General features: G+C 36.4%; 1 protein-coding gene across 2 annotated transcripts in view; it reads left to right on the plus strand.

Moving 5' to 3' along the window:
* LOC136040572 (bestrophin-4-like) overlaps window positions 1-27,162 on the plus strand; it is a 96,694-nt gene that overhangs the window by 33,315 nt on the left and 36,217 nt on the right. For both annotated transcript variants that reach the window (XM_065724806.1, XM_065724807.1), the window contains exons 4-7: window positions 1,820-1,991; window positions 6,208-6,337; window positions 18,277-18,515; window positions 20,576-20,776. In XM_065724806.1, coding sequence (XP_065580878.1) covers window positions 1,820-1,991; window positions 6,208-6,337; window positions 18,277-18,515; window positions 20,576-20,776 — 742 coding nt within the window. The remainder of the gene's footprint in view (window positions 1-1,819; window positions 1,992-6,207; window positions 6,338-18,276; window positions 18,516-20,575; window positions 20,777-27,162) is intronic.

The raw sequence follows: 27,162 nt of genomic DNA on the forward strand, positions 1-27,162 counted from the left end.
ACGAAAGTTAGGTTAATCCTAATGAAGTATATCAAAACAAAATTATGGATACTGCGACAAAGAATTATGGAAAGCAGGCCGTGCAGAACGCATTATATTAAATATCTAACTTAACCTCTAACCACCTCTATTTATTATATATTTAAGTAAAATATAGCTGCATCGTAGTTTTTCTTATTCAAAATAAGCAAATCATAACCCATTCCGATGAGGCAAACAGATTATTGTTAGATCTTACACAGCCTAATTCTTGGATGCATTTCACTTAACAGACAAGTACCAAAAAGGGCTGCCCCTCCCTCAAACCTTCACTCTTTACACTAAAGTTTTGGTTTTTGTAACAATGTTTTAGAAAAGGGCTCATTCAGATACATTTACTTTTCAGAATAAAGTTAAATTTTTTTAAGCAAGAGGAAATCAAACCACAGTCCCTTCACACGTATCAAAAGGGAAGAAAAGCAAGAGTGAGGTTTTACAAGGCCAACGAGAATACTGGATGAAACAAAACGGATATTCGAAAGCACAACCCCCTCTCTTTTTCAGCGGTATAAGAAAAAGTTAGAAGGAAACACGTTCACACTATCTGACAAAAAATGTGAACAAAAGAAACTGGATAAAAACAAACAATACGAAAAGCAAACCTAGAAACCAAACAACACGGAGAACCATCAAAAATAAGAAACACATAAAATAAAAAAATTAGCAGAATTAAAAATAAGAAAGCCAGAAAACTCTAATTCCAAAATCGATCCACCCACTCAAAATCCACTAACCCTTTTCACTAACCTCAAGCTCTGTCACAATTTTTTCCACTTCAAAACAAATTTTTTCGATAAAACTGATCGTTTTTGCAATTACATGGTATTGTGTTATACCTTAGTCCCAGTTTTGGTCGTATTTGACCCTTTATGTTAATAACCTTTTATGAGAAGATTTAGACCAACTAATTTTGCATATTAGAATCAGCCTGCAAAGTACAGTATATCTATGCATATATTGTAATCAAGGTTTTGGTTTTCATCGACAACGGTCGCTCTTTACTCATAGTTTGCTACCATGAACTACCTGATCTAAAGTCCTCTTAAATGTGAGGAAGGCTACTAACCCCTGATTCCTTAGTTTTTCCTTTTCACGTTTAATTTTCGTATTTTAACAGTGCCTCAAGAATGTTAATCATCCTTGAACTGGTATACGCTATATTTTTTTGAAGGGGGGGGGGGTGAAATGTAATTTATGGATTTTAAGGGTAAACAATTCGCATTTTTTAAAGCAGATTTCTTCAGACAAATCTTGATCTTGTGGGGACATAATCAAGACATAATCATAGTTTTATTCTTTAGTTTCAGGTTATAGGATGGCAAATCAGCTATTTCAGTTTAACTTAGGAATTCTGACGTGAATTCAATTCCTCCTTCCTGTTTGTCCCTTATAGGTACTGAAATAACACGTTCCTTATTCCATTGTAATATCTAAAATATCTAAATTGTGCAATGACATAATTGTCGTGTTATTCTTTAGTTTAAGTCACATTTTCGTTTGCAACTCAATGTGATTTTTGTTATTTCTTTGTCCATGCCTTTTCTTTAGCTTTTCAGACCGGTTTATCATCTTGTGTAATTTTGCGTTTGTCATAGATACTAAAAACAATAAGACGACTGTTGGGATATATATATATATATATATATATATATATATATATATATATATATATATATATATATATATATATATATATATATATATATATATATATATATATATTCGGTATAAAAAATATACCGATTTTATACGTGCAGATACAAAATACATCTTTTTTCAGTCATTTCATCAAAACATCGATGTATTGCAATTCTTATTCTCAGTTCATTCCATTGACGTTCATATTGGGTTTTTACGTTAATCTGGTTGTCAAAAGATGGTGGGAAATGTTTCAAGCGCTCCCAGGTCTTGACAATATTGCCATTTACGTGAGCACATCCATCCATGGACAGGTAATAACCATGCTCAATTCTCTTAGATCTAGCAAGCACTTGAGTACTCAAAACGGGCCGAAATTTTAAAAGGTTTTTTTTTTTTTGAGATTTTGCGTAACTTCTCTCGTTCTTCCCTATACTACTGTCTCGAGAGTAAATAGGTTTTTTACTGTTTTAAAAAGTAGAATTGAGAGTAAGAGTCAAACTTTAGCGTAAAGAGCGGGGCGTTGAGGAGGGAACAGCCCCTTTCATATACGGAGTAATTTCTGTTCGTTTTAAGTTTAAATGTCGCTCCTTACTTTCAGTTAAAAAAAACTATTTTTTATTTAATTGCCAAACAAGATTTATAGCTTTATCGTAAGTATTCGAGAGCGGTTTGAGAAAAGAAGGGAAAGTAGACATCCTTATGACTGTATAATAGGAAACATAAGATTGAATTAAGCTGTGAAATAGGATTCTTAGATTTGACCCAGGAAAAATTTGTTTGAGTTTTCTTAGAATACCGAGGTTTCTGCACATCTCCATTTTTATCAAATCAATATGGTGTTTAAAAGATAAATTTTCATCTAGGAGGATACCTAGGAAACGGACATGGCCATCCTTTGGTCTACTAATAAAGTTTTTGGATATATGAATTTCAGATAATTGAGAACAAGCCTGAGATATACGAGAAAAAAAAACAAAGCAAAAAACAAGTTTTTGAAACATTTAAGGTGAGAGAGTTAGCATCAAACCAAATTAAGACTCTCTCGAGGAGGTCCACTGACTTTGTACGAACCTCATCCCCTGTTCTCCCAGATACAATAAGGGTGGTATCATCGGCAAAAGTAATAAGAGAATCCGAGGTATGCAAACTATGGTTAAGGGTACGGGAGAACGTTGGACGACATAGACGACAGCAATAAAGAGGATTTTTATTTCTAACTGAAAAATTTAGGTCATTTATATAAATTTCAAACAGTACTGGCCCTAAAATTGACCCTTAGGGACCCCTAGGTCAACACTTGCTGATCAGCGAAAAAGTGGATTAGCAGAAATTATTCAACCAGACATGAAAGACTTGAATCAAAAAAATGCACTACCTCTTACGCCAAAATGAAAAACTATAAAAAGAAGAACAATGTGGGTTTAAAAATCAATGGCTATAAGAACAACCAGAAACAAAGCAGCAGGAATCAAAAGGGAGTGCATGACAGAGTGAAGATAATTCAGCAAAACTGCACAAGCGTGCTCAGTAGAATGATTTGTTCGAGAACCCAATTAAAAATCCTGAAAAAAAAATGTTTAGAAGTAAGAAAATTATTAAGACGAGAAAACATCGCCTTCTCAGATATTTTGCTAAGCACAGACAAAAAATAAATTGACTGATACTTGGCTGGATCATTCCCCCCCCCCCCTCATATAATATGGTGGCTCGAGCACGCTTGAGACTACTGGGGAAAATACCATGCTGAAAAAAGATGTTAATAAGTTTCGTTGAGGGAGAAATAATGGAAGGACGTATAAACCTAATTACTTTAGTAGGGATATTATCAGGGCCAGACGACGAAGAATTTTTCAATCCCATAACAATTCTAGTAATTTCTATCTCCGTTGCTGGTTCCAAGAACATTGACTTAATACAAGGTGGTGCAAGATAAGACCTGAAGCTGGATCTTGAAGGAGAAGAACTAACAGCTGTTGTCAGGTTTACTGTTTTTATATCTAGCTGAGGTAATTTACCCGGGAGCCTTGTGATATTTCAAGTGTTTATGATAGACTTGATATTTTAGAGGCCCATTCACAAAGACATTGTATTAATATTGAGATTTAGCTTGTGCCAATTTGAGCCAATCAAATTTTTTCATAGAATATTTCAGCCAATTAGAAAATCCGGTAAAAATCTGACCGGCTCAAATCAACGCAAGCTATATACCGGTGTTTGGGCCATTATGAATAGGCCCTAGTAGGACAAGAATCCAACTGTATGAGAGAGTCAGTGGAATTATTTTTACTTTTTGGTTAATGATTTTCCAAGTTGTGTTTCTTACTAACTTCAGATGAATAGCCTCCCCCCTTCTCTTCTGTGTGCAAGCATGCTGTTGAATTCAGTTAATATAAGCGAGTTTGAGATTCTTTTTTTTTTGCTCAGCTCCGCCATGGATCAAGTTTGAAATTTTCTCATAAGGGGATAATGCATATATTTGACTTCGATTGGGGGTATGAGTACCTTCGTTACTTTGTTTTAATAGTCTTATCAAAGAAGACGCATAATAATAATATATAATAATAAAATAATAATAGGGTAATATGTAATATTATATTATAAAAATATGATAATAATAAGATAACAAATAAATAAGATCGGTAAACAATTTTTTGCTTAAACTTAATAGCGACTTCAAACCTAAAACGAGCTGAAATCGGCTTGTATGAGGTTCCAGACCTAAAACGAGAAATAGTTTCTATGAATGAAAATATAAAATTTTCAGTGAACAGAGATTACTTTGAACAATGAGGCCAAATTAAGATGAAAAGATAAGTGATTTTTTAACCATCCCCCCCCCCCCCAAAAGTGAGCACCATTTACGCTATACAGAAAAATAAATCGAGTGTTTAGATAGAAAGTTTTTGTAACCAAATGATTTTTCAGGAATAAGACAGTTTGATTTTTCAGGAAGTTTAAGAGGAAGAAGACAGTCACGAAAATAAGTGACTTTCCAAAATAGTAGAACAAACGTAGGCTAACTGTAACAAATTTTTGATGTCGAAAAATTTTGCCACATTTATCTGCTGCGTTGTCGTCCATAAAATCACTTGTTTCGTAAAGTGCAAATGATACTAGAGGTTATTGCTTATTTTTTTTGGATGGGGGGGGGGGATGATGATAGGCGACATCTGTGAAAAATTCTGTTCATTTTTAGCGGGCACTTTTACATTGTTACCCGTCTCAGAGCACTTGGTTTACATTGCAGACGCTCCATCAGCGAGCCCGTTTCGTAGACTGTTCGTCCGCTCCGAATCTGACCCTCTTCGGAAAATAACGTGTGCGATCCGTTTGTGAACCTTGTTTGTCAACAGTTACGTTTGATCAAAAACAAATACCATATGTGAGAATTGGACTTATCGTTTTGGTTTAGAATAGTGTGCTGAATTCTGAATGATTTTCATTATTAATATTTAATTGTTAAGGTCCATTTCCTAAATCATTTTTCAATGATTATGAGTCAAAAGAGGTAAAACATATGTTGAGTCAGAATTCAGGGACGCGGAGATTGCAGCTTCGTCGCCGAAATCTTTATTGCGCCTTTTTTTGCTATTGGTTTCTCTAGCGAGCTTTAAAAATTCTTAGTCAGGTCCATATGTCAAGCTTTGGTAAAGTATGCCATTAGAACATTGGGATAAACCAATGTCAGGGATACAACTCGTGCATCCCACTAAAAGTTTACTGAAGGAACTTGAAATGTCTTGGATATTTGTTCTGTCAATAAGAAATTACTGATTATAACGAATCAGCGCGGATGTAGGTCTTTTTCGGGAGGAGGGGAGGGGCAGTCTCTCCCCTCTTTCAAACAAAATGTATTGTCTATCTTCTATAAAAATCCTTAAAATTATTGTAAATCTAAATTTCGATTTAAGAACCCCATCTTTTTTGCTGGCCAACTACTCCCTCCGTTAGAAAATTTCCCTACATATGCCCATGCAACTCCAGACTGCTTTAAGCAGTCTATATATATATATATATATATATATATATATATATATATATATATATATATATATATATATATATATATATATATATATATATATATATATATATATATATATATATATATATATATATATATATATATATATATATATATATATATATATTTATATATATATATATATATATACATGGTTTGAAAGCCATGTGTGCTGACAGGGAGGGGCCAGAAAGTAACGGCCTCCTGGGACAAAGAAAGACAGTAAAAAAAATTGCTTTGGGACCTATGCCAAGCTTATTTGACCCCATCTGTCCTTGATTCTTTTGAAACCCATGTCTATTTCATGTGAATGAACACATTCATACCTATGAAAATATTGAAAATGCTTTAGTTTATTGACATCAAATTTTTTCATTGGACCCGTTCCCACCTCCTGGCATCATTTCTTGACCGTGCACTTTTTCCAGTCACAGTAGTTCTAGGGCTATGAATGGATATACTTTACCTACTTTTAGCCCTATCTGACAATGTTTTTTATTTAGGATGAGAGATCAAGACTTCTTCGACGAACAATCATGCGCTACCTGAACTTAGCCTACGTAATGGTAATGTCTAACATAAGCGCTCCTGTGAAGAAAAGATTTCCAACAATGAAGCACATGCTAGAAGCAGGTAATCTAGAAAGAATTGTTTTGTTTTATTTTTCCTGGGCTTTAGCATTTTCCTGGAACAAATTCAGAATATTAACTTTTGAGAAATAAAGGGGTTGCTAGCTACAAGCAGTGTTTTAACAGCAGAAAAAGAACTAGCTGGTTTATAAGACTGGCTAGTGAAAATTACCGTGAATATAGACTGAAATAGTAACGTGTTTGAAAATCGACCAACTTCCTTCATCCTAAGCGTCTTTCTGCAATATTTAGGCATTATTAGCTGAATCAATTCTGCAATATTTTTTAAATATCATTCATGTCGTGATTTTATGAATTTGAAAAATAAAGAAAACGGTAAAATTCGTCGAGTTTTTTCAGGGCATGAGTGTAATAATTTAACTTCCGCTCTAAAAACCATTAAGCGGCAATACTTCCCACCGCTATCATGGATTCACTTTCCAAAACTTGCCAATTCTTGTTTTTCACGAATATTAATCTGGCGGCTTTCCGCTTCTCACGAGTAGCAGATGGGAAGCTAATACTTACCTGGAAGGAGAAGGTCAGGATCCTACCCACTCGTATATCCCCCCATTCGAACGATCGATTCAAGACTATTGCTAAAGCTTTTACAGTAATATAATAAAACAAAACTGTAAACTTAACTGCACACATCAGTAAGAAGAGGGTGTCCCCAGCAAAGCTTTCACAATCCCACATCAGCAATCCTATCTTCTTTTTTTCATAAATGAGGGGGTATTTTTCTTCGTCCGTCCCCTCTCTTTTTTGGATTCAGTGGATGTGAGAACTCTCTTTTCTACTGATATCCATTCATCGAGCATATCCCTGATAAAAAACATCAAACTCTTCCAGCGTTAGATCTTTGATTCTAAGCTTTCATGTTAATGTGTACGTCTATGACCTGCATACAAGCTGCAAAAATTTCCACATTCTTCTTGGAAGTATTCTACCATGAACAGATCACCTGGCTCCACCTTGACAGTTCTCCTTTGATATATTCTTAAAAATGATTCTGGAAATCAGTCCAAATTGGAACTCCCTTAATATTGTTAAGAAGAGTCATCTAACTTCTTCATTTGTATGCTACCTAAGCTCCTTCTCAAGGTGGAAAGTACAGCATCTTCATTATCAAAGAGTATCATTAAAATTTTGGAATGGGTATTTTCCAAAAAAGGATTTTTCGTTTATTTCATTTTTTTAATGCCAGAGATTTTTTTTAATGTAAAGGAAGGGGCTTTTTTATGAAAATGACAAAAATGCTTTTCAAAATGTGGGGGTGTTGTAGCCCCGTTTCAATTCGTGCCCTTGAACGAGCAATAAAAACAATGTATAAAAAGGGGAGTGATGGTCTGTTCAAACCGTTTTCTTTTTGTTCTTAAATATCATTGATCCTTCTTTAAAAAAATGAGCTGATAGGAATATATGTAACTATAGTTTCAAAATCAAAGGCAGTGTATTTGTGTTGCCTAAGTAGTAAATAAAAAAGCAATTTTTTTCAACTGAAACTAAGGAGCAACGTTAAAACTTAAAACATACAGAAATTATTCTGTATATGGAGAGGGGGCTGTCCCTTCTACAACTCTCGTTCTTTGCGCTAAAGTCTTAAAGATATTTAAAAATACTTCATATTCAAAATAAACCCTTGTGTTTGATTTGTCTTTCCTAAAGAATCAGGACAAAAAGTCAAACTTAAGCGTAAAGAGCCAAGGTTGGTTAAGGGGCAGCCCGATCAAATTGACCAAATAGTTTTTGTGGGAGAGGGTGCAGAATATTAACTTGCCGTGCTTGAAGCTCTGCTTATTAACGTGCATGCCCGTGCTTATAATTATTTGCTTGCTTATATATGTTCTTGTTGTAGGTGCTTGCTTGGGTTTCCATTAAACCATTAAACTAAACCGAATATAGTGCATGGTGTCAGAAGTAAAACAGTAAACATGGACAGCACACTACATCCGTCCTTGGACTGGTCATCGACGAACCTAAAATCGGCCTGGAAAAGGTTCAGACAACACCGTGAATTAATGTTCTCCGGACCACTGGAAGGCAAATCCCAGGCTGTCCAGTGTTCGTATCTATTGATATGGGTTGGTGATAAAGGAAGAGACATTTTCAGCACATGGACTCTAACAGATGCCGAGACAAACAGGGTTCAGACGTACCTTAATAAATTTGGAGCCCATGTTGAACCCATATCAAACCCCATAGTGACAAGATTTACTTTCCACAAGCGAACACCAAGGTAACGAAAACATTGAACAATATGTGACCGACCTCAAGTTAATTGCTAATGACTGTGACTTTGGTACCAGCAGAGATTACCTGATAAGAGATCGTCTTGTCTTTGGAGTTAAGAGTGACAGGATTAGAGAGAAATTGCTAAGTGAAGGAGGGACATTAACCCTTGCCAGAGCAATGGAGATTTGCCGAGCCATCGAATCAGTACAGGAAACCCAAGCGCAAATGACAGCTGCTAATAAGACTTCAGTGTCCATGATGAAACAAGAGATAGATGCCCTGAAGAAACAGTACAACAACAAGGAATGCTATTTCTGTGGTGCACCTTATACCAAGAATCATAACTGCCCAGCCAGGGGCAAAACATGTTCAAAATGCAACAAACTGAATCACTTCGCCGAAGTATGTAAAAGCAAAGGTGTGAATGAAATAAGCCAACAAGAAGCAGGAACAAGTGCAAGTGAGTTCATGATTGACACTGTCAACAGCATGCTAGTGAAACATGCAGATGGGCCAGATGCTGTAATAAAAATTGTTGACCAGAAACTAGACTTAGTCTTCAAAATAGACACAGGAATTGAAGCAAATGTTCTTCCGGTCAGCGACTATAATAGCATGGTACCTAAACCTCGTTTGCAACCAACAAAAGACATTCTAACAAGCTACTCCGGAGAAAGATTACGGGTTTTGGGGTTTGTAGAGCTATGCATCTGCTACAAGGAAGGTGAGAAACAGGTTCACCAGTTTCATGTGGTCAACACTGATCGCAAGCCAATCCTTAGCAGAAAGACAAGTCAGAATATGAAATTGATCAAATTCATTCTGAATGTACAGAACGAACCTGCAACCTCAATGAAACCCGAAACGGCCAGAATACTGGAGGAATATGGAGATGTTTTTGAAGGTGTAGGAAAACTCCCGGGGAAGTGTAAAATCCACTTGAAAGAAGGAGCTGTACCAACAGTACAACCACCAAAAAGAGTTCCATTCGCCCTACAAGAAAAACTCAAAGAAGAACTTGATCGCCTTGAAGTCATGGGCATCATTGAGAAGACAACTACACCAACTGAATGGGTAAACTCAATCGTAGTCGTCCAAAAACCAAATGGATCTCTTAGGATTTGTTTAGATCCTGTCGACCTAAACAAATGGGTGCAGCGTCCTTACCACCCAATACCATCGTTTGATGATGTAGCAGCAAAATGTTCAGGATCTAATACATTTTTTAAATTGGATGCAAGACAAGGATACTGGTCCATGGAACTAGATGAGGAGTCATCCCTCCTAACCACCTTTAGCACTACATTTGGTAGATATCGCTGGAAGCGATACCCATTTGGAGTCAAATCAGCACAGGGCGAGTTCCAACGGAAGATGGAGGAAGACTTCGAAGGACTCGACATTGGACTCATAATAGATGACATTGCTGGAACAGCAGCAAATACAGAAGATCATGATGCTAAGTTGAGGCTGGTATTACAGCGAGCCAGAGAAAAGGGAGTAAGGTTCAACCGAGATAAATGTATTTTTAATGCTCTAAGCATTCTATACTTCGGGCACTTGCTGACCACTGAAGGGATCAAAGCAGATCCAGAGAAGACAAAGGCAATTGCGAACATGCCAGCACCAGAATCACACGAACAGCTACAGGTGCTCCTAGGCATGTACAATTATTTAGCAAGATACATCCCAAACCCCTCCACTCTAAACCACCCTCTCCATGAACTGTCTAAATCCAAAACTTACGACTGGACAACCCAGCATGAGAATGCGAGGAAGCAAATCCAAGCCTCAATCTGCAAAAACCTCTCATACTTTGACCATAAGAGCAGAAACGTAGAAGTCATAGTGGATGCCTCTCAACATGGGCTAGGGGCCCAACTAGTCGTCGACAACAAAACAGTTGCCTTTGGATCCCGGTCCCTCAGCGGAGCAGAAAAACGGTATTCGCAAATTGAGAAAGAAATGCTAGCCGTAACATACGCTTGCAAACACTTCCGCCAATACATATATGGTAGAACGACCACTGTAACCACCGACCACAAGCCTCTTGAGTCAATACTTAAGAAGCCCATATCCAAGGCTCCACCACGACTTCAAAGAATGATGATAGCAGTTCAGAACTATGACATACAAGTCATATATCGCCCAGGCTCCGAGATTCCGGTTGCAGATGCCCTTTCCAGATTACACTTGCCCGAAACAGATCCAGACACACAGCATGACTCCGAATTTGCAATACTCAGCTTTCTCAGATCTGTCCCAATTCGCGACAACAAGATCCAACAAATCATAGAGCAAACAAGGATTGACCAAAACCTACAAGTGCTGGTCAAGACCATCGCTGAAGGATGGCCCGATCATCGCCATGAATGCAACACAGCAATACTCAAGTTTTGGAATCACAGAGATGAACTAACATACATGGATGACGTGATTCTGAAGGGCGACAGAATCATAATCCCAGAAACACTGCAGAATGACATTTTAAACCAACTACATGCTTCCCATCTAGGAATGGTCAAAACCAAAGAACGAGCCAGGATGGTAGTGTTCTGGCCAAACATTACAAAAGATATTGAGAACATGATTGGTAGCTGCAGTACTTGTACTATGGCACAAAACCAAGTCAAAGAGAGTATGATGACATCTCAAATCCCCACACATCCATATGAACATGTTGGAACGGATATTTTCGAATTCAGAGGAGTTCAGTATTTAGTCACTGCTGACTATTACAGCAGGTTCATAGAAGTCGATAAGCTAACAACTAGCACATCACAGCAAGTGATCACCAAACTGAAAGCCCAGTTCGCCAGACACAGAATCCCGAAAACACTGACGTCAGACAACGGGACTCAGTTTTCGTCGAAGGAATTCAGAGATTTTATTGACAAATGGAGCATTGACCACAAAACGTCAAGCCCAAACTATCCACAGTCAAATGGATTTAGCGAAAAAACGGTACAGACGGCAAAAAGGGTCATGTCCAAAGCCGTAGAGCACCAGTCCGATCCGTACTTAGCCATGCTGGAGTACCGTATCACACCAGTCAATGGGCTAGCCTCACCAGCACAGTTGCTGATGAGCCGACAACTTAAATCCGTTTTACCCGTTCTTCCCAGACACTTAAATTCCAAGGTCATCCCACCCTCATCTTTCCAACAAGCCAGAGAAAGACAATAGAAACTACAAATGGAGTCGTATAATAGACACTCAAGGGACCTAAAACCACTGCTCAAGGATCAGACTGTGTGGGTGAAGCTCGACCACAATGCTAGGTGGCAGAAAGCACTGATACTGGAAAAATACGAATATGCGCCACGATCCTACATTCTTCAAACAGAGAATGGAAAGGTCTACAGACGGAACAGGCGACAGATCAGAGAGAGAAACCAAAGTATGTCCACCGAGCCGCAGTTTGAAGCAACGTCCCCGGAACCCAGTATACCTGGAGATCAATCCCACGTATCTCCTCGAGCCCAAATAGGAATTAAACATCCATATAGCGTCCCGTCAAGTCCCACAAATTTCCCAACGCCACCTCGTGCTATAACTACACCCGCCGAAAGATTTGCTACACCACTAGCAGATACTGCCACTGCAGAGTCTCCTTCACGATCCCCTTCGCACCTAACCCAACGACCAAGACAGCCGCTACGCGGCACCACGCGTTCTGGGCGAATTACAAAGCCACCCACCAGGCTCAACCTTTGATGTTATCAACAAAAGAAGGAGGATGCAGAATATTAACTTGCCGTGCTTGAAGCTCTGCTTATTAACGTGCATGCCCGTGCTTATAATTATTTGCTTGCTTATATATGTTCTTGTTGTAGGTGCTTGCTTGCTTATATTATTGCTTGCTTATATATGTTCTTGTTGTAGGTGCTTGCTTGGGTTTCCATTAAAACATTAAACTAAACCAAAGATATTGCAGAGGGGAGGCCAAAAGCGGATAAAAATTAAACTTTCTCTTCTGATTAGTTTGGAACATACAAACAAGACGAAACTAATGTATATATATCTTGGGGGAAAAGCCACCCCCACCCTGAAAAGGCCGTAAAACTGTTTCACCGACTGGTTTGAAGCATTTATCCTTAAGCCCTTGGACTAAGGGGATCATAAGGCAGACAAAAACAGAGCAGACATTCCCCCCCCCCTGTAAAATGGGGTTAGGCCAAAATTTTCAGAGCTTTCTAAGACAGTACTCTAGAAACGACACTTGTTCCTAAGTAAATATAAAGACGTTTTTGCCGCTGAGTTTGCAAATTGGATGGAATATCCGAGCTGTAAATTTCTGGGATTGTTGGCGGGGAGGGGGAGGTAGTTGCATATCAAATTTTTATCGAGGAGAGGGTGAGAGGTAGATTGGAAAACACTATGTGTATCCTGGTTATCGTAATATCATTTCTGAAGTATCTCAGGAACGGCTTGGGGGATACAGCCTAAACTTTCAAGCACTTTTTGAGAAAGGAAGGAAAAGATTGAAGGTGTGAGACTTCAAATTTTGCGTTGGGGGAGGGGAAGGGGCCAACTAATTTTGTCTCCGATCAGCCAAAACGTCTTTGAACTTTAAGCTCATGTTTCACCTGTAGTCTATGCACAGTTGAGAAGCAAGGTAAATCAAATATGCCGTCAGATTATCAAAATGGCGTATTTGCGATAACTGGGGAAAAGCTTGAAGTATCAAGTTCAAGCTTTTAGGGTGTGTTGAAGGGTGGGACATTACATTGAAATATGACTTGGGAGAGAGGGTAGAACTAAGTCAAAACTCACTGGGTGCATTAAAGTTATCCTTACGCCATATCTGTAATATCTCGGTAACAGCTCTGGGGATGGAGTTGGAAGTTTCAGGTAGTATAAGAGAAAGGAAAGTGTAGGGAAGTATACGTTAGGGGAGCTTGGGATCTCCTCCGTCTCCCCTCCATCGATTGCTAAAGTTTTTCTGAAATTCTGGGTGTTTGTTATTGAAACTATACAATGCAGACGGGATCAAATAGACCTCATAATGGCAAAATATTTAGAAGATTGGTAGCATTGATATGTTACACCAAGAACTGGGCTATTTATTTTCTAAGATTGATTGAGTCTTACAAGGTTTTCACAGGTCAAAAGACACAAAATCTGTGAAAAGAGCTACTGTACTGGCTCAAGACACCCAAAACGGGTCCAAATTTTTCATGTGTCTAATTGGCTATTAATTCACTGGGTATATATCCTGTGCAAGAGGAAAAAAATACCATGCAAAATTGTGTTGCATTGATTCATGAAATCCCAAAATGGGCCAAATATTGTTCTTTTTTTCAATTAGTGTGAAAATTTTGGGATACGTAGACTGGACCTCGGAGATGTTCACGAAGAAAGTAAATTATAGAAGCAAAATCTGATTGCATCTATTCTTAGATGGAAATATTCCATTTGTATAGCAGGGTCTGCTTTGAAATATGAAACCACGAAGTAAAGGCCAAAGAACTCAGTTGAGAAAAAAACAACAACAAGGAAACAGATCTGGTTTTACTGATTCGTGATATCCATTTTTTTTACTTTTAAAATAGCAAAGCAGAAACATTTTTAATAAAGACCTTGACATGCATTTATTTGAAAAAATAAGAGCCGTCAAAATGCCATTAAACATTAGAATATTAAAATGGTGAGATACGTGCATATTCAAGGGTCCCCTCTGGGTTGGCGTCAGGATGGTTTCAGCCCTATAGAAGACTAAAAATTATGCCGATTTTCAATTCATGTGAATAAGCATCCTCCATCCGCTCGGAGTTAATATGATAGATTATTTAAAAAAAAAATTTGCACTATAATGCTCCTGATCAAAAAGTTTGACTGAATATTCAAGTTTTCCTAAATTTTAAATTACAGTACAACATTTTAATTCTTAAGCAGAAAAATTGAAAACAAATAGAAATATTCCCAATATTAACCAAGACGTAACCGCGATAAAACGAAAAAGAATTAATTAAAAAAAAACTTTTCCAAAAAATAGGCTTTTCAAAGAAAAGTAAAGAGCCATATTAAAACCTAAGACAAAAAAATGAAGTTGCATAATATTTCGAACTTAAAAGTAACAGAAATTACCGTCAATGAATAAATGAAACATGAAACGAACAGAAATAAAAATGAATAACTATATAAATCATAACGATAACATATTTCTATAGATCAATCAATAAATCCGAAAACGAACAGAAATTATAATGAATAATCAAGATAAACTTAATATGAACATAGATTATTAGAAGCTGGAGTAGGGCTACCCCCCCCAAGCCTTTGAAAGGCAAGAGTGTCATCTGCACTTTCCTTAAAACAAACTATATTATAAACGTTTCCTCTTTAGTAATTATTGGTCCAGAGAATAAAAAATTACTGAAACTTCTGGTGTTAATATTATTGCTTTTGCTTGTTCTTTCCAAGAATATTGATTATTATGCTGGCTATTTTTTGAAAAATAAATCATATTGTTCAGAATATATATTATTTTCAATAAAATATAAAAGACACTCAAGCTGTTCATAGGGTTTGAGGGAGGAGAGACGCCGCTCTTATTCATAAACTTTGATTGGGCTTTTGATATTTTTGTTGATATGTTGATGTTAAAATAAATAAAAGACTCTGCTCGGGATACAAATCGGTTTTAGCAAAGTATAAATGACACTGTTACCTTTAGAAGATTTAGGAGTGGTACCTATACTTCTATTTGTGATCATTTATGCTCATTTTAAGCTTTTTGATCTATTATTCATTTTGTATTGGTGGATTATCATCTATATTAGTATTTGTTATTTCTATGTTTGTTGCAATAATTCATTTTGATTTCTGTTCGTTTTGTGTTTAATTTATTCATTGATAGTAATTTCTGTTCGGTCTAACTTTGAATTATTCTATTACTTTGTTTCTGTTTGTGTTAGGTTTTAATATGGCTCTATACTTCTCCTTGAGAAGCTCCTTTTTCTGGAACTTCTCTTAAAAGCCTGTATTTCAATTTTTTTCAATTCGTTTATTAACAAAAAAAAAAAAAAAAAATCACACACTATAAACTAACTACACCCTAAGAGAGCACTGCCCGTAACGGGTGACAGTATTCATTCAATCATCAAGAATAGAAATATAAGGTAAGAAGAGAAAAGAAGAAGAAGGGAAAAGAAAAGAAAACAAACGTAAATTAATAAAACAAAACATAGAGAACTATTGGTAAAAGAAATTAGGATCTAATTCAATGTTTTCCATTAAGAAGCTTTTAATCTTACTTTTGAACTCTGGTAGGCTATTAGCATTTCTCAAAGTATTTGGCAAATAATTCCATATTTTCGGTCCTGTATTTTTTGGTGAATATTTAGTACTTTGCAGAGTAGGCAAGTAGTGCAAATAACTTTGCGGAAATTCACTACTGGTGTCCTATTTATGGTTGTTTTGGACTCAAATATGATCCAACTTTAGTGAGGGGGGATGGGGCTCCTAAGCTTTTGTCATGTGAATATTTAGCAGAAATGTTTTACAGATCTTAATCAAACTAGGCTTGAAGTAAGATGAAATGTCTTAATTGGGATTATTTGGGGTCAGAAGACACTTGATCTCTTTGTATTGGGAGGGGAGGTCCATATTCTTGCCATCTGTACATCCAGCAGAAGCGGTTGCTGAATCCAAAAACACTTGGTCCAAAGAAAAAGCACGTATCCTGGTAGTGATTTTTTGTGTCCCCTACCCTTTTTGAGCTCTTTCGGAGGAGAGGGGTCCCTAAGTTTTTGTCATCATGAACTCTAGCGTAACGAGTTGGTATATTTCACCCAGTGTAAGGGAAGTAAGCACCTTCTGAGAATTACTCAGTCCGACTCACGTGGGTAAAAAAATAGGGAGGGAATTATAAAATTCTTGTCCTATTTTATCTACCAAAGGTAGTTGTTGCATATCCCACTTTTGACCTTTTGATGTCAAACCCAATCGTATATATGTGGGGATGGAGAGAACCTATATTCCTTAAATCAGGACATCTAAATGAACGCAACTAGTATTTTTCTTGAATTTTTCATGAATCCAGAATCAGTTCCTCATCTGTAGGGCAGATGGTTCCTAAATACAAGTTATCAGGATATTTATAAGAAAGGGTTATAAGGAGAACCAACCTTTAAAAGAAGTAACAGTTTTGGTCCTTGGATTTAGATTCTGACCCTACTAGACTTCTGTTGGGGACAAGTAAAGGGGCTCTCTAAATTCCCTCCATCTCCAAATATACTCTATCAGGGGGGAACGTCAGTTACCCAAATAAACAAAGTGGAAAATACGATCTACGTTCATTGTTATGGCGTTTCAGGTCTTTACTTAGCCTGACCTCAGTTGGGAGGGAAACAAGGTTTTCAAAATGTCTTGTTCTCCTCCCAACGGCTATCTTGTGAAGTTTAGCCAAACCTAGCCAACAGTTACAATAATGTTTTCAGGTATATTCGTGCTAGATACGACCTCTGTGTGGGTAGGGCTTAGCTGTATTATTGTCACCTGCATGCGTCAGATCTCAGTTTCATGAAGTAGGGATCAGCAACCGCGGTTTTATTCTTGTCTTTAAGCCGTGTAAGTTGGATCTGGTAGCTTACAGATCATTTGCTCCTAGAAGCAACTGCATTTAGGTGTCTTTTATTATTTTTTTTTTCTAATATTTGCCTTCAAATACGCAAATTAACCGTTTTAGGGACCTCCCATTTGCTGCAAGAAACCTCTGAACACTATCACGTAGCTAATAAAAAAAAAGACTTGGAAGATACAGAGATAGGCTGAAGCTTTCGTTTAAGCTATTGCAATACGGGCTATGGACCTTGTAGGACGATAAACTCGAGCAGTTTTAAAAATTTTAAAATCACTAACGATAATTTGTAGTCCTTGGCTCTGTTATAGTTTTTGTAACAACACAGTCCTTGGCAGCAGGCACATAAAAATGCCTAATAGGCCTAATAGACCGCTAGTGCTTAGACCAGTAACGTTAGTTTTGTGCATCTGTTGTACCTTTTTACTCGAAGAAAACAACTGATAGTTGTATTAACAATTTCCTATAAGTTTTTTTTTGCCATTGATCTGTTGCCCCAGGGTACAGTTTATACCGGGGTATAGAATTAAATCCCAGGTATAATTATAAATCCAGTTCAAACCTAGATCACAGAAATCGTGTCAACTTTTGAATAGAATTGAACAGAAAGACTAAGATATCTGGGTAAGTTAGAAATTTGAAGGAGAAAAAAAAAATTCGTGTTTGTCACTGGAAATTGATGCATTATGTTGAAAGCTATGGTAACGGTTTTAATTTGCCAAATAGTCTTCTACATCGTCTTGAAAGCTGAACGATAACATCGGACTAACTAAGAAATTAAAACAACAAATATTGTTTATCTTCTTAAAAAATATATATCTACAACTGAAGCTCAATATTAGTGGCAAGCACACTGCTTTTTATATGGCGCCATATGATAATTTATTAAAAATTTTGCTACAGGTTGCAAAACACGTTTATAAATCTGCAAATTTTAATTTTGTCAAGATTACTGCCGACAAGACACCTTGGTATCGAACCAACAAAAAGTCCAAATAAATGCTAAATCTTACAAATTGTATATAAACATCAAATTTAACAAATATCAAATTAACAAATCTAATAGGATTTCTATTTGAATAAATATTAATAATCACCCTATTCTAAGAATTCCTTTTCTTTAGGGCTAATGAACGAGAATGAACTAGAAATTTTTGAAGATATGGCCAGCAAATCGAAACACAATAAGTTTTGGATGCCTATCGCTTGGGCTGGAAGTATTATCAGTAGAGCTAGAAAAGAAGGACGAATCAGAGACGACTTTGCTGTCAAAACTCTTCTGGACGAACTATGTAAATTTAGAAGTGGCTGTGCCACTATAATTGGATATGATTGGGTGCCTATACCCCTTGTCTACACTCAGGTAATTTATAATCAAAATTCAGAAATATTATGAACGCACAGGGAAATTTTTATATACGAAAGGTTCTACCGTTGGTCTGAGCTTGGTATGTTTCACCGTTTTCTTTTTTGGAAATAAAAACTCCTCAATTCAGTAGCTGAAAATATATTTAACTGTCAGCCAGTCGTCGTTCAACGGTCAAATATGTTTAACGGTCATACGAACAACCAGTCATTATAAAAGTCAGCCGTTAAACAGTAACTGTTGCTCCTTTGGGTTGGGAAATCGAGCCTTAAATGAAAATACGAATAAACCACATCGAAAAGACTGGAAACCATAAAAAGTATATCGTTGAAACTTTCACGATCAACAATCTTTTACCGGAGGATCATAGTTCCCTCTCATAAATCCTCCTCCCAGTCTCCTTAGAAAGTGAAAACTCGAAACATTTTTTGGAAAAAAATCTGCCTAATGAAAGGAAATTCCATTTAGGAATTAGGTATAAAAAGTAATATTTATTTTATCTTAAAAATAAAGTTAATGCCGAAAACTTTGGGATTTTCGAAAAAGAGCTTGAAGCACTGATGTGTCTCTCTTTTCTTTTTTATTTGTCCAGCATTCACAGGGCCCTGAGACATAAAAGAGAGTTATTTAAGAGCTAAATGCTCTCATATACATGCTTTGTATAAATTCATCTTGACTATGCCATCATAAATACCATATGGCAGCAAAATCGGGACCTATTTTATGCTATTGTTTATAGCGTGTAAGGTATCTAGGGTGTAGGGATCTAGAGTGTTATTTTTCTGTTTGAGGATTCTGAGGATGTAAAGGCTAGGAACCATTAACTTGACCACTGAAATGTCCATGGTCGAAACCCTCAGACAGACGTATAAATTCTCCGTTTTAGTTCTCCTCCTCCCAGCCCCCTTAGCAAGGGGAAAGCATAAAATCAAGTTGAGAAAAAAAAACAATGTAGTGAAGGTAGGCAAAATTGGTAGTATAGGTCATTGAGCGAAATAGAAGGGTAAAACTCTTCGGCATAATAATTAATAATAATAATATAATAATTTATTTATAACCCACAAAATACATAAAACTGTGGAATAAATAAACACACAAAAAAGAAAAAACAAGAAAAAAAAACATAACAACATAAATAACATAACAGCATAACAACATACAACATAAATAAATTACCTCAATTCGAAAAATGGCCAAAGAGGGTCAAAAACACCAATCATTTGCTGAGTTTTAAGAGATATATCTTCAGATAAATGTTTCAGTCGCGAGGGCGCATCAATGATGTCAAATTTAGAAACGACTGTATGATTCCGATACCATCTAGGCAGACGCAGCAAATACTTGCAATACTTAAAATTCCTGAGTGTATTTTCTTTGTATCCTTCTTGTGAAGGAGGAAAGCAAAACCAGAAAGAAAAAAAAACAACAGGGGCACAAAAACTAGAATAAAGACGGCATAGTCCTTTTCGGTTATACCGACCACAATTCGATGAAATTTTTCCGTAACCAACCCGCATACTTTTCAGCACGCTGGACGTAATAGCGGAGCAAGTAGACGAAATTGACGTGGAAAAAGAGAGACCCAACCATTTAATACTTGCTGAACGTGGTAGAGTTGAAGAACCCAAGCAAAGAGGTGATGCTGGTGGAGGACTCCCAAAACACAAAAACTCGCATTTGGAGGCATTAACTGAAAGGCCTACTGTGGATAGTGCGGCTGAAAGCCGGTCAAAGTTGGTAATTAGACTATGTTTTGTCCGGCTAAGAAGCAGAACATCATCAGCATATGCAATGTGACTAATGCCTAAATTATCATTGTCAAAAAATTCATGAAGTAATGGATGAAGACTTGGTGCATCATTGCAACACTGTAGGGTTTTTAGTTTATAATAACCACTTGTAATGTTGAGAGTTGTATTTAAAGAATGAGGTCTATACATGATTTGAGAAGCTTACTATTGGTTTTGAAGATGTTATTCTTCTGGACTGATTTTGCATCCTTCTTGAAATATTATTTTATTCAGCAAACAATCTGTTTAAATTCATATATTTTTCAGGCGGTTACGATTGCAGTGTATACCTACTGTGTATCTACACTATGTGGGAGCCAATTTAGCTTCAGGACTTATAAATCGGATATTGAAAGGCTTTTTGCTTCAGAGTTCCGAAGTGGTGATGCTAGCACAGAAAATAGTGGTGCTTTTAAAGATCATGGAGACACAAACGTCATCTATTTTCCTCTTTTTGACTTCCTTCAGGTAAGTGGTGTGCATTCATGGATTCATATGAAAATTTAGATTTTCTCTAAAAATTTTTATGAAGGAGCACTTAAAAGTAAATTGGAAAAATCGACTTTAAATCTTAAGTTGAGACAGCAAATACCACAAGGCCAAGAAAAATCAAGGGTCATGTCTATTAAACTGGACCTGTATATTCGAGTTAACTGCTGAGCTTTGGTGTACCTGGTAACTCCCTGGAGCTTCCAACCCTGGGTTCATAGACATATCTTGTGATCTAATTTTACCTTTTCTTTTAAATTGTTTTCTATTTTAGTGAATTCGCCAGACGCTTCACTGTTAGTAGCACCAGTACTTTTTAATCCCTATTTACGAACTTGAGTCGGTGAAGAAATAACCGTTGTACCTTTTCTGTTCTCTTTTGACTTTTTTTTCTATTGTCCGGGGCCACAACCAAAAGAGAACCAAACATCTTGCTAGCTCGGTTATCAGATTATGCATTTATGTTTGTGATTCCAGGAATTAACTGATGATCACTAAAAAAGTGTAAATATGCATAATGTTGGTCTGGTCAGTATATCCGAGGGACCCCCCCCCCTAGATTGTTTGCCCTGCTCTGATTCCAAATTTTTTTTTTTTAATTCTCATAGAAAAATGTCTCTTTTTTTGTATTTTCATTGAAAAAAAATACGTTAGAATTTACAATTATCCCCTCCGCATCTTAGACTTTGAAAAATGCATTTTGCCCCCTCCCAAACGAAAAAAAATCGTTAATTGGCGCCAATGTATTTGACAAATGAGGCTGCTTGTGTATAAGCTCGTTCGTAGGTTTAACACCAACATTGATGAGAATTTTGTTGATTGCCAAAATTGCCAATAATTCTTTTCTGTTTATCAGAGAAATTGTTTTTGTTCGTATTTACGTCAGTTTTTTTTAATGAGTGTTTCTTTTAGGAAAACATATCTGATATGCCTCTGTCCCACGACTGTGTCACTACGACGGAATTTTCTGACAGTAATAACGGATTTTAAGCTTTTTTGTGTATGCTTCTAGAAAATTACTGTCAAAATTTAATTGAAACCGCAAAATCACGACAGAGTTTTTGCATTAAGAGACACTGTGCCACATTGCGAAAGGAAATTCCCTAAAAGAAGTTTCTTTACTTTTTGGGCTCTCCAGACTATCAGTAGATTACCCAATGTGATCCAATGATCTCTTTATTTGGTCAGTGAAAAATCCCTACGATCCATTATATTAGTTATCAGTAAGCAGGGTTTTATCCAGGTTTTTTTTTGGGGGGAGAGGATACAAACGAATTTTTTTGGGGGGGAGGCTACAAAGAAATTATAAAACGCACAAAAAACTTGTTTATATATTCATTTTTGTCACGTTTTTACGAACCAGACAAACATTTAGGGGGGAGTCAAAACCCCCTACCCCCCGCCCCTGGATACGCCTTGTCAGTAAGACCTAAAAATATTTACCCAGATGTTGAGTACCAATACGAGTATCATTCAGTATCCAAAATCGATTCCTCTACTCCCAATGTATGCTACTCCCTTCCTCAAATCGCTAAGACTTTTGGTTAGTATTGACAGATTACCAAAGATAGTCTTTGTCGGCCAACCGTTTAGGGCCAAACGAAAAGCAGGTCGTCCTTTAATGGAGTGTGAGAATTTCGTAATTCTCAGTAGTATTAGTAGTAGTATTACTGATAATGGGAAAAGTTTTAAAATATATATATTAAAGTGTTAAGCCTCTTTATATTTGTAATCTGAGAGATGATTCATAATACTGCCTTAAAACTGCCTTTGGAAACTTACATTTAGTTAATTTAAGGCTCGATCAGTCGCCAGATAAACTCCACTTATCTGATAAAACTAAAAAATATAAAAAAAAAACTAAAAAAGGCCAAAAAACTAAAAAAAAAGCTAAAAAAAAAATAAAAAAACTAAAAAAACTAAAAACTAAAAAAGAAAAAAAAACTAAAAAAGGAAAAAGACTGAAAAATAAAGGAGAAAAAGAAAACTAAAAAAAGTAAAAATAAAAATAAAAAAAAAACTAAAAAGAAAAAAACTAAAAAAGCTAAAAAAAAAGGTAAAAACCAAAAAAAAACAAAAAATTTATTTCAAAACTAAAAAAGAAAAAAAAACTAAAAAAAGGAAAAAAACTGAAAAATAAATGAGAAAAAGAAAACTAAAAAAATAAAAATAAAATAAAACTAAAAAAAGGTAAAAACTACAAAATAAAACTAAAAAGAAAAAAAACTAAAAAGCTAAAAAAAGGTAAAAACCAAAAAAAAACTAAAAAGAAAAAAAGGAGAAAAACCAAAAATTTATTTCATCATATACCAATTCAAAAACGAATGTATATACAGACCGGGGCACCGGGACACAGGGAATATAAATAACCGGGATACAGGGACACAACTACAACGGGGACGCTGGGGGGCACAGGGGGATATATAAATGACGACGAGGACACAGAGAATGTTCGATTAGCGATCACCATCAACAAAGCTCAAGGGCAATCATTAGAATCATGAGGTATAGATCTGAATACGGATTGTTTTTCCCATGGAAAATTCTATGTTGGTAAACCTGGCAATCTATTTATATGCACAGACAATGGGACAACGAAGAATGTTGTATATTCGCAAGTTTTACGTAGTCAAAAACTTATATAGATATCTATCTATATTCACAGGTGGGACACAGGGACACAACTACAATGACGCGTAACGGCTTACGCGCGCGGGGGGGCTTGGGGGCGCGAAGCGCCCCCACCACCTAGGTGTTGGTAGGTATGAGAAACCCAACAGCTAGTTTCTCATAATATCAAAAAAAGAACTGTAATCACCATCATAACCAAGATAACTTAACAAAGAAATGAATGCGGATTGGTAGTTTATAATGTATATTCTAATATTCATTTATGAAAGTCTGAATAATTTTTGCTTTGTAAGGTTAAAAAAAGAGAAAAACATTTAAAATGATTTTTTTCAATAAAGTGCAAATTCTGTTTTTGTCTTTAGAAGGTACGAGGAGAGTCAGCCGTACCCCTCTTAGTTCCTGCTCCTTTTGAGTTTGACTCGCTTATTTATTACGATTTCTGTTTGTTCTGGGTTTCATTTATTTGTTGATTATCGTATCAACATCGTATTATGATTTATCGTAGTTTTGCGCTTGAAAACTATAGTGCCTTTTGGTTGTTTCTACATGTCCCTAAACACTCCCTGACATCAACTTAACACTAAGTTGTTCCTGGGATATAGTCGTTAACCCCTTTTATAACCTGCATCCACATGGGATTTTCGATTTAGTTCAACATCCTCTTCAACATTATCTGAAAGTTTCACCGTATACCTTTACATCCAGTTTTACCGATAGTAGTAATCGTGGTAGTAGTATTAGTAGTAGTAGTTGTTGTTGGTGTAATAGCAGTAGTTGTTGTTAGTTTGACATCCCCCTTTACATGACCAAAAAGTTTCAACTTATACCCTTGACCATTCCTGGGATATTGCTGATGTTCTCTTTTGACAACCTACATGCACAGAGTATTTTTTGATTTAGTTCATTATCCCTCTAAACATTCTGTGAAAGTTGCACCTTCATACACTAAGCTTTAGTAGTAATAATGGTTGTAATTGTAGCTGTGGTATTAGCAGAATTAGTAGTAGCAATAACAGTAGCAGTAGTAGTATGCAAATATTGCCATTTGGTAAGTTTAATATCCCCACACAAAATGCCCTGTAAGCTTCAACTTTATAGTCCAATCCATTCCCAAGATATGGCTGATGTACCCTTTTAACAGCCTTCTTGTATATAGTGTGTTATTGATTTAATTTAATTTCTCCTCAATATCTCTTATGATTCTCACCTCTATACCTTTACCCTTAGTAGTTTTAATACTATGAGCTGTTCCTAAGATATTGTTTTTATGCTCTTTTGGCCCCTGCATGCACGCATTATGTTTTGATTTAATTCAACATCCTAGTCCACCTTCTCTGAAAGTCTCCCCTTAATACTATTAGTCTCAGTAGTAGCGGTAATCGTAAGACCAATAGTAGTAGGTACATAGTGCCTTTTGGCTAGTTCAGCACCCCCCTCAATTCCCCAGAAAGTTTCAACTTAATTTTCTAAACCATTGTTATAGTGTTGCTGATACATACGTTTGACAACATACATGCACATAGTGTGCATTAATTTAGTCCAATTTCCCCCTAAACATTCCCTGAAAGCTTGACCTTGACACACTCAGCCTCAGTTGTAGTAATAGTCCTAGTAGCATTAGTAGCAGTATGTACGTGGCGCCTTCTGGTTTCTTCAACTTCCCCTCAACATACTCTGAAAGTTTCAACTTAATATACGAAGAATTTCTGGGAAATTTCTGATACGTCCATTTGACAACCTGCTTGCAAATAGTTTGTTTTGAATTAGTTCAACATCCTCTTACCATTCCCTGATATTCTCACCTTAATACACTTAGTTTTAGTAGTAGTAATAACAGCAGTAGTAACAGTAGTAGCAGTAGTGGTTGTGATAATAGTAGCAGTAAAACCAGCAGTAGTAGTAGCCTGCAAATATTGCCATTTGGTTCGTTCAACATCCTCCTTTAACATACCCTGTAGGTTTCAACTTAATACTCCAATATATTACTAAGATATTGCTGATACGCCCTTTTGACAACCAGCATGTGCACAGTGTGTTTTGTTTGAATTCAAATTTTTTCTCAACATTCCCTATTGTTTTCTTCTTCATACCCCTTGCCTTAGTAGTAGTAGCAGTCGCCGCAGTAGTAGGAATTGGGGTAGTAGTAATAGTAGTGGTAGTAACAGTAATAATGTGCATATATGGCGTTTTGGTCAGTTTACCATCCCTCCCATCATGCCCTGAAAGTATCAACTTATTGTTCTAAGCTACTCCTAAAGGTAAAAGGTAAAGGATACGGCATTAGACTTTACAGTCCGTAGCGACGGTGCTGATCTCCGTTTCTAGGCCCTTTAGCCAGGAAGTGCAATGGGGGATTGGGGGCCAGCCATCCTGTGCTTTCGCACACCCTTCCTGTTTACCTTCCCCAGCTTACAGAGTCACGCCACTGACCCCCGTCCCAAACTGAAGAATTGGGTACACTGGGATTCGAACCCGTGTCCTCTCAGACAAGGGATCCCGAATCCAGCGCACCAACCCACTCGGCCAGGAGCTGCTCCTAAGATGTTGTTAAAACACCCTTTTGACAGCCAGTTTACAACTTTCAACTCGACATTTTCTGGAATGTTCACCTTAATACGCTTAGCCTTAGTAGCAGTCGCAATAGAGGTAGTAGTTGTAGTAGTAGTAGCAGTGTGCACAAATTGTATTTTAGTCAATTAGTAGTAGTAGTAGTAGTAGTAGTAGTAGTAGTAGTAGTAGTAGTAATAGTAGTAATAGTAGTAGTAGTAGTAGTAGAATAATTTTATTAGAAATAAACATTTCTTAATCAATAGCACAATATAAGCAAAGCTTGCGAGGCTGTGCTAAATCCAAGGAAAATAAAGAGAGAATATAGAGAATGAGAAAATATGGAGAATGAGACCAAATACCGAAATCAACAAAAAAAAAACATAAACAATTCATTACCTTGCGTGACTCCAAGACAACAAAAATAACAAACAAAAAAATACATAAATATTACAAATGAATAACCTATGGAAAATTTATTTTAGTTAATCTGTTTCAAAAGTATACCTACAGAGCAACTCCACACGTAAATCAGACTTAAACTATTTCCTTGTTATCTATACTCAGTTTATTCCAAATTTTTGAAGGTCTGTAAATAAGTGAAAAAGAAGACCTACTTGAAACTAATCGAGGAACCTCAGTATTATCTCGTATCCGAGTAATGTGGTGGTAAATATCAGACCTCTCACAAGATGTTCCTGCAAAACAATCAGGAAGGCTCTCACTGTAATACTTATATATAAAAATCAACGTATAAAAATCACGTAATCCAGCTGCAGGCATTATATTTAAATATCTATACACAGACCTCAAAGACTCCTGGTTCCCAACACCACAAAAAACTCGGACAGCATTATTCTGGACCACACGGATTGGATGAACTATTGAAGGGAAAGTACCAAGCCAAATCGACAAGCAATACAAAATGTGAGGGTGAATCAGGGAAAAATATAACAATAGTAGAACATTCTGGGGAAAAATATGCTTTAATTTGCGTATGATACCTAAGTTACGTGACAATATTTTCGAAACTGACTTCACATGATCTTTAAATGATAGGGTTTCATCAACATTGATTCCGAGGTATTTGGTGAACCTTATTCGTTTAATAATTCCCCGCTCCGAAATAATTTCCGTAAACCAAGGGTAAAAATTCGGAGATCGAGAGAAAATAAAAAAAATTGACT

The sequence above is a fragment of the Artemia franciscana genome, chromosome 21 (genome assembly GCF_032884065.1).
Source record: "Artemia franciscana chromosome 21, ASM3288406v1, whole genome shotgun sequence".
NCBI classification, from domain to species: Eukaryota; Metazoa; Arthropoda; class Branchiopoda; order Anostraca; family Artemiidae; genus Artemia; species Artemia franciscana.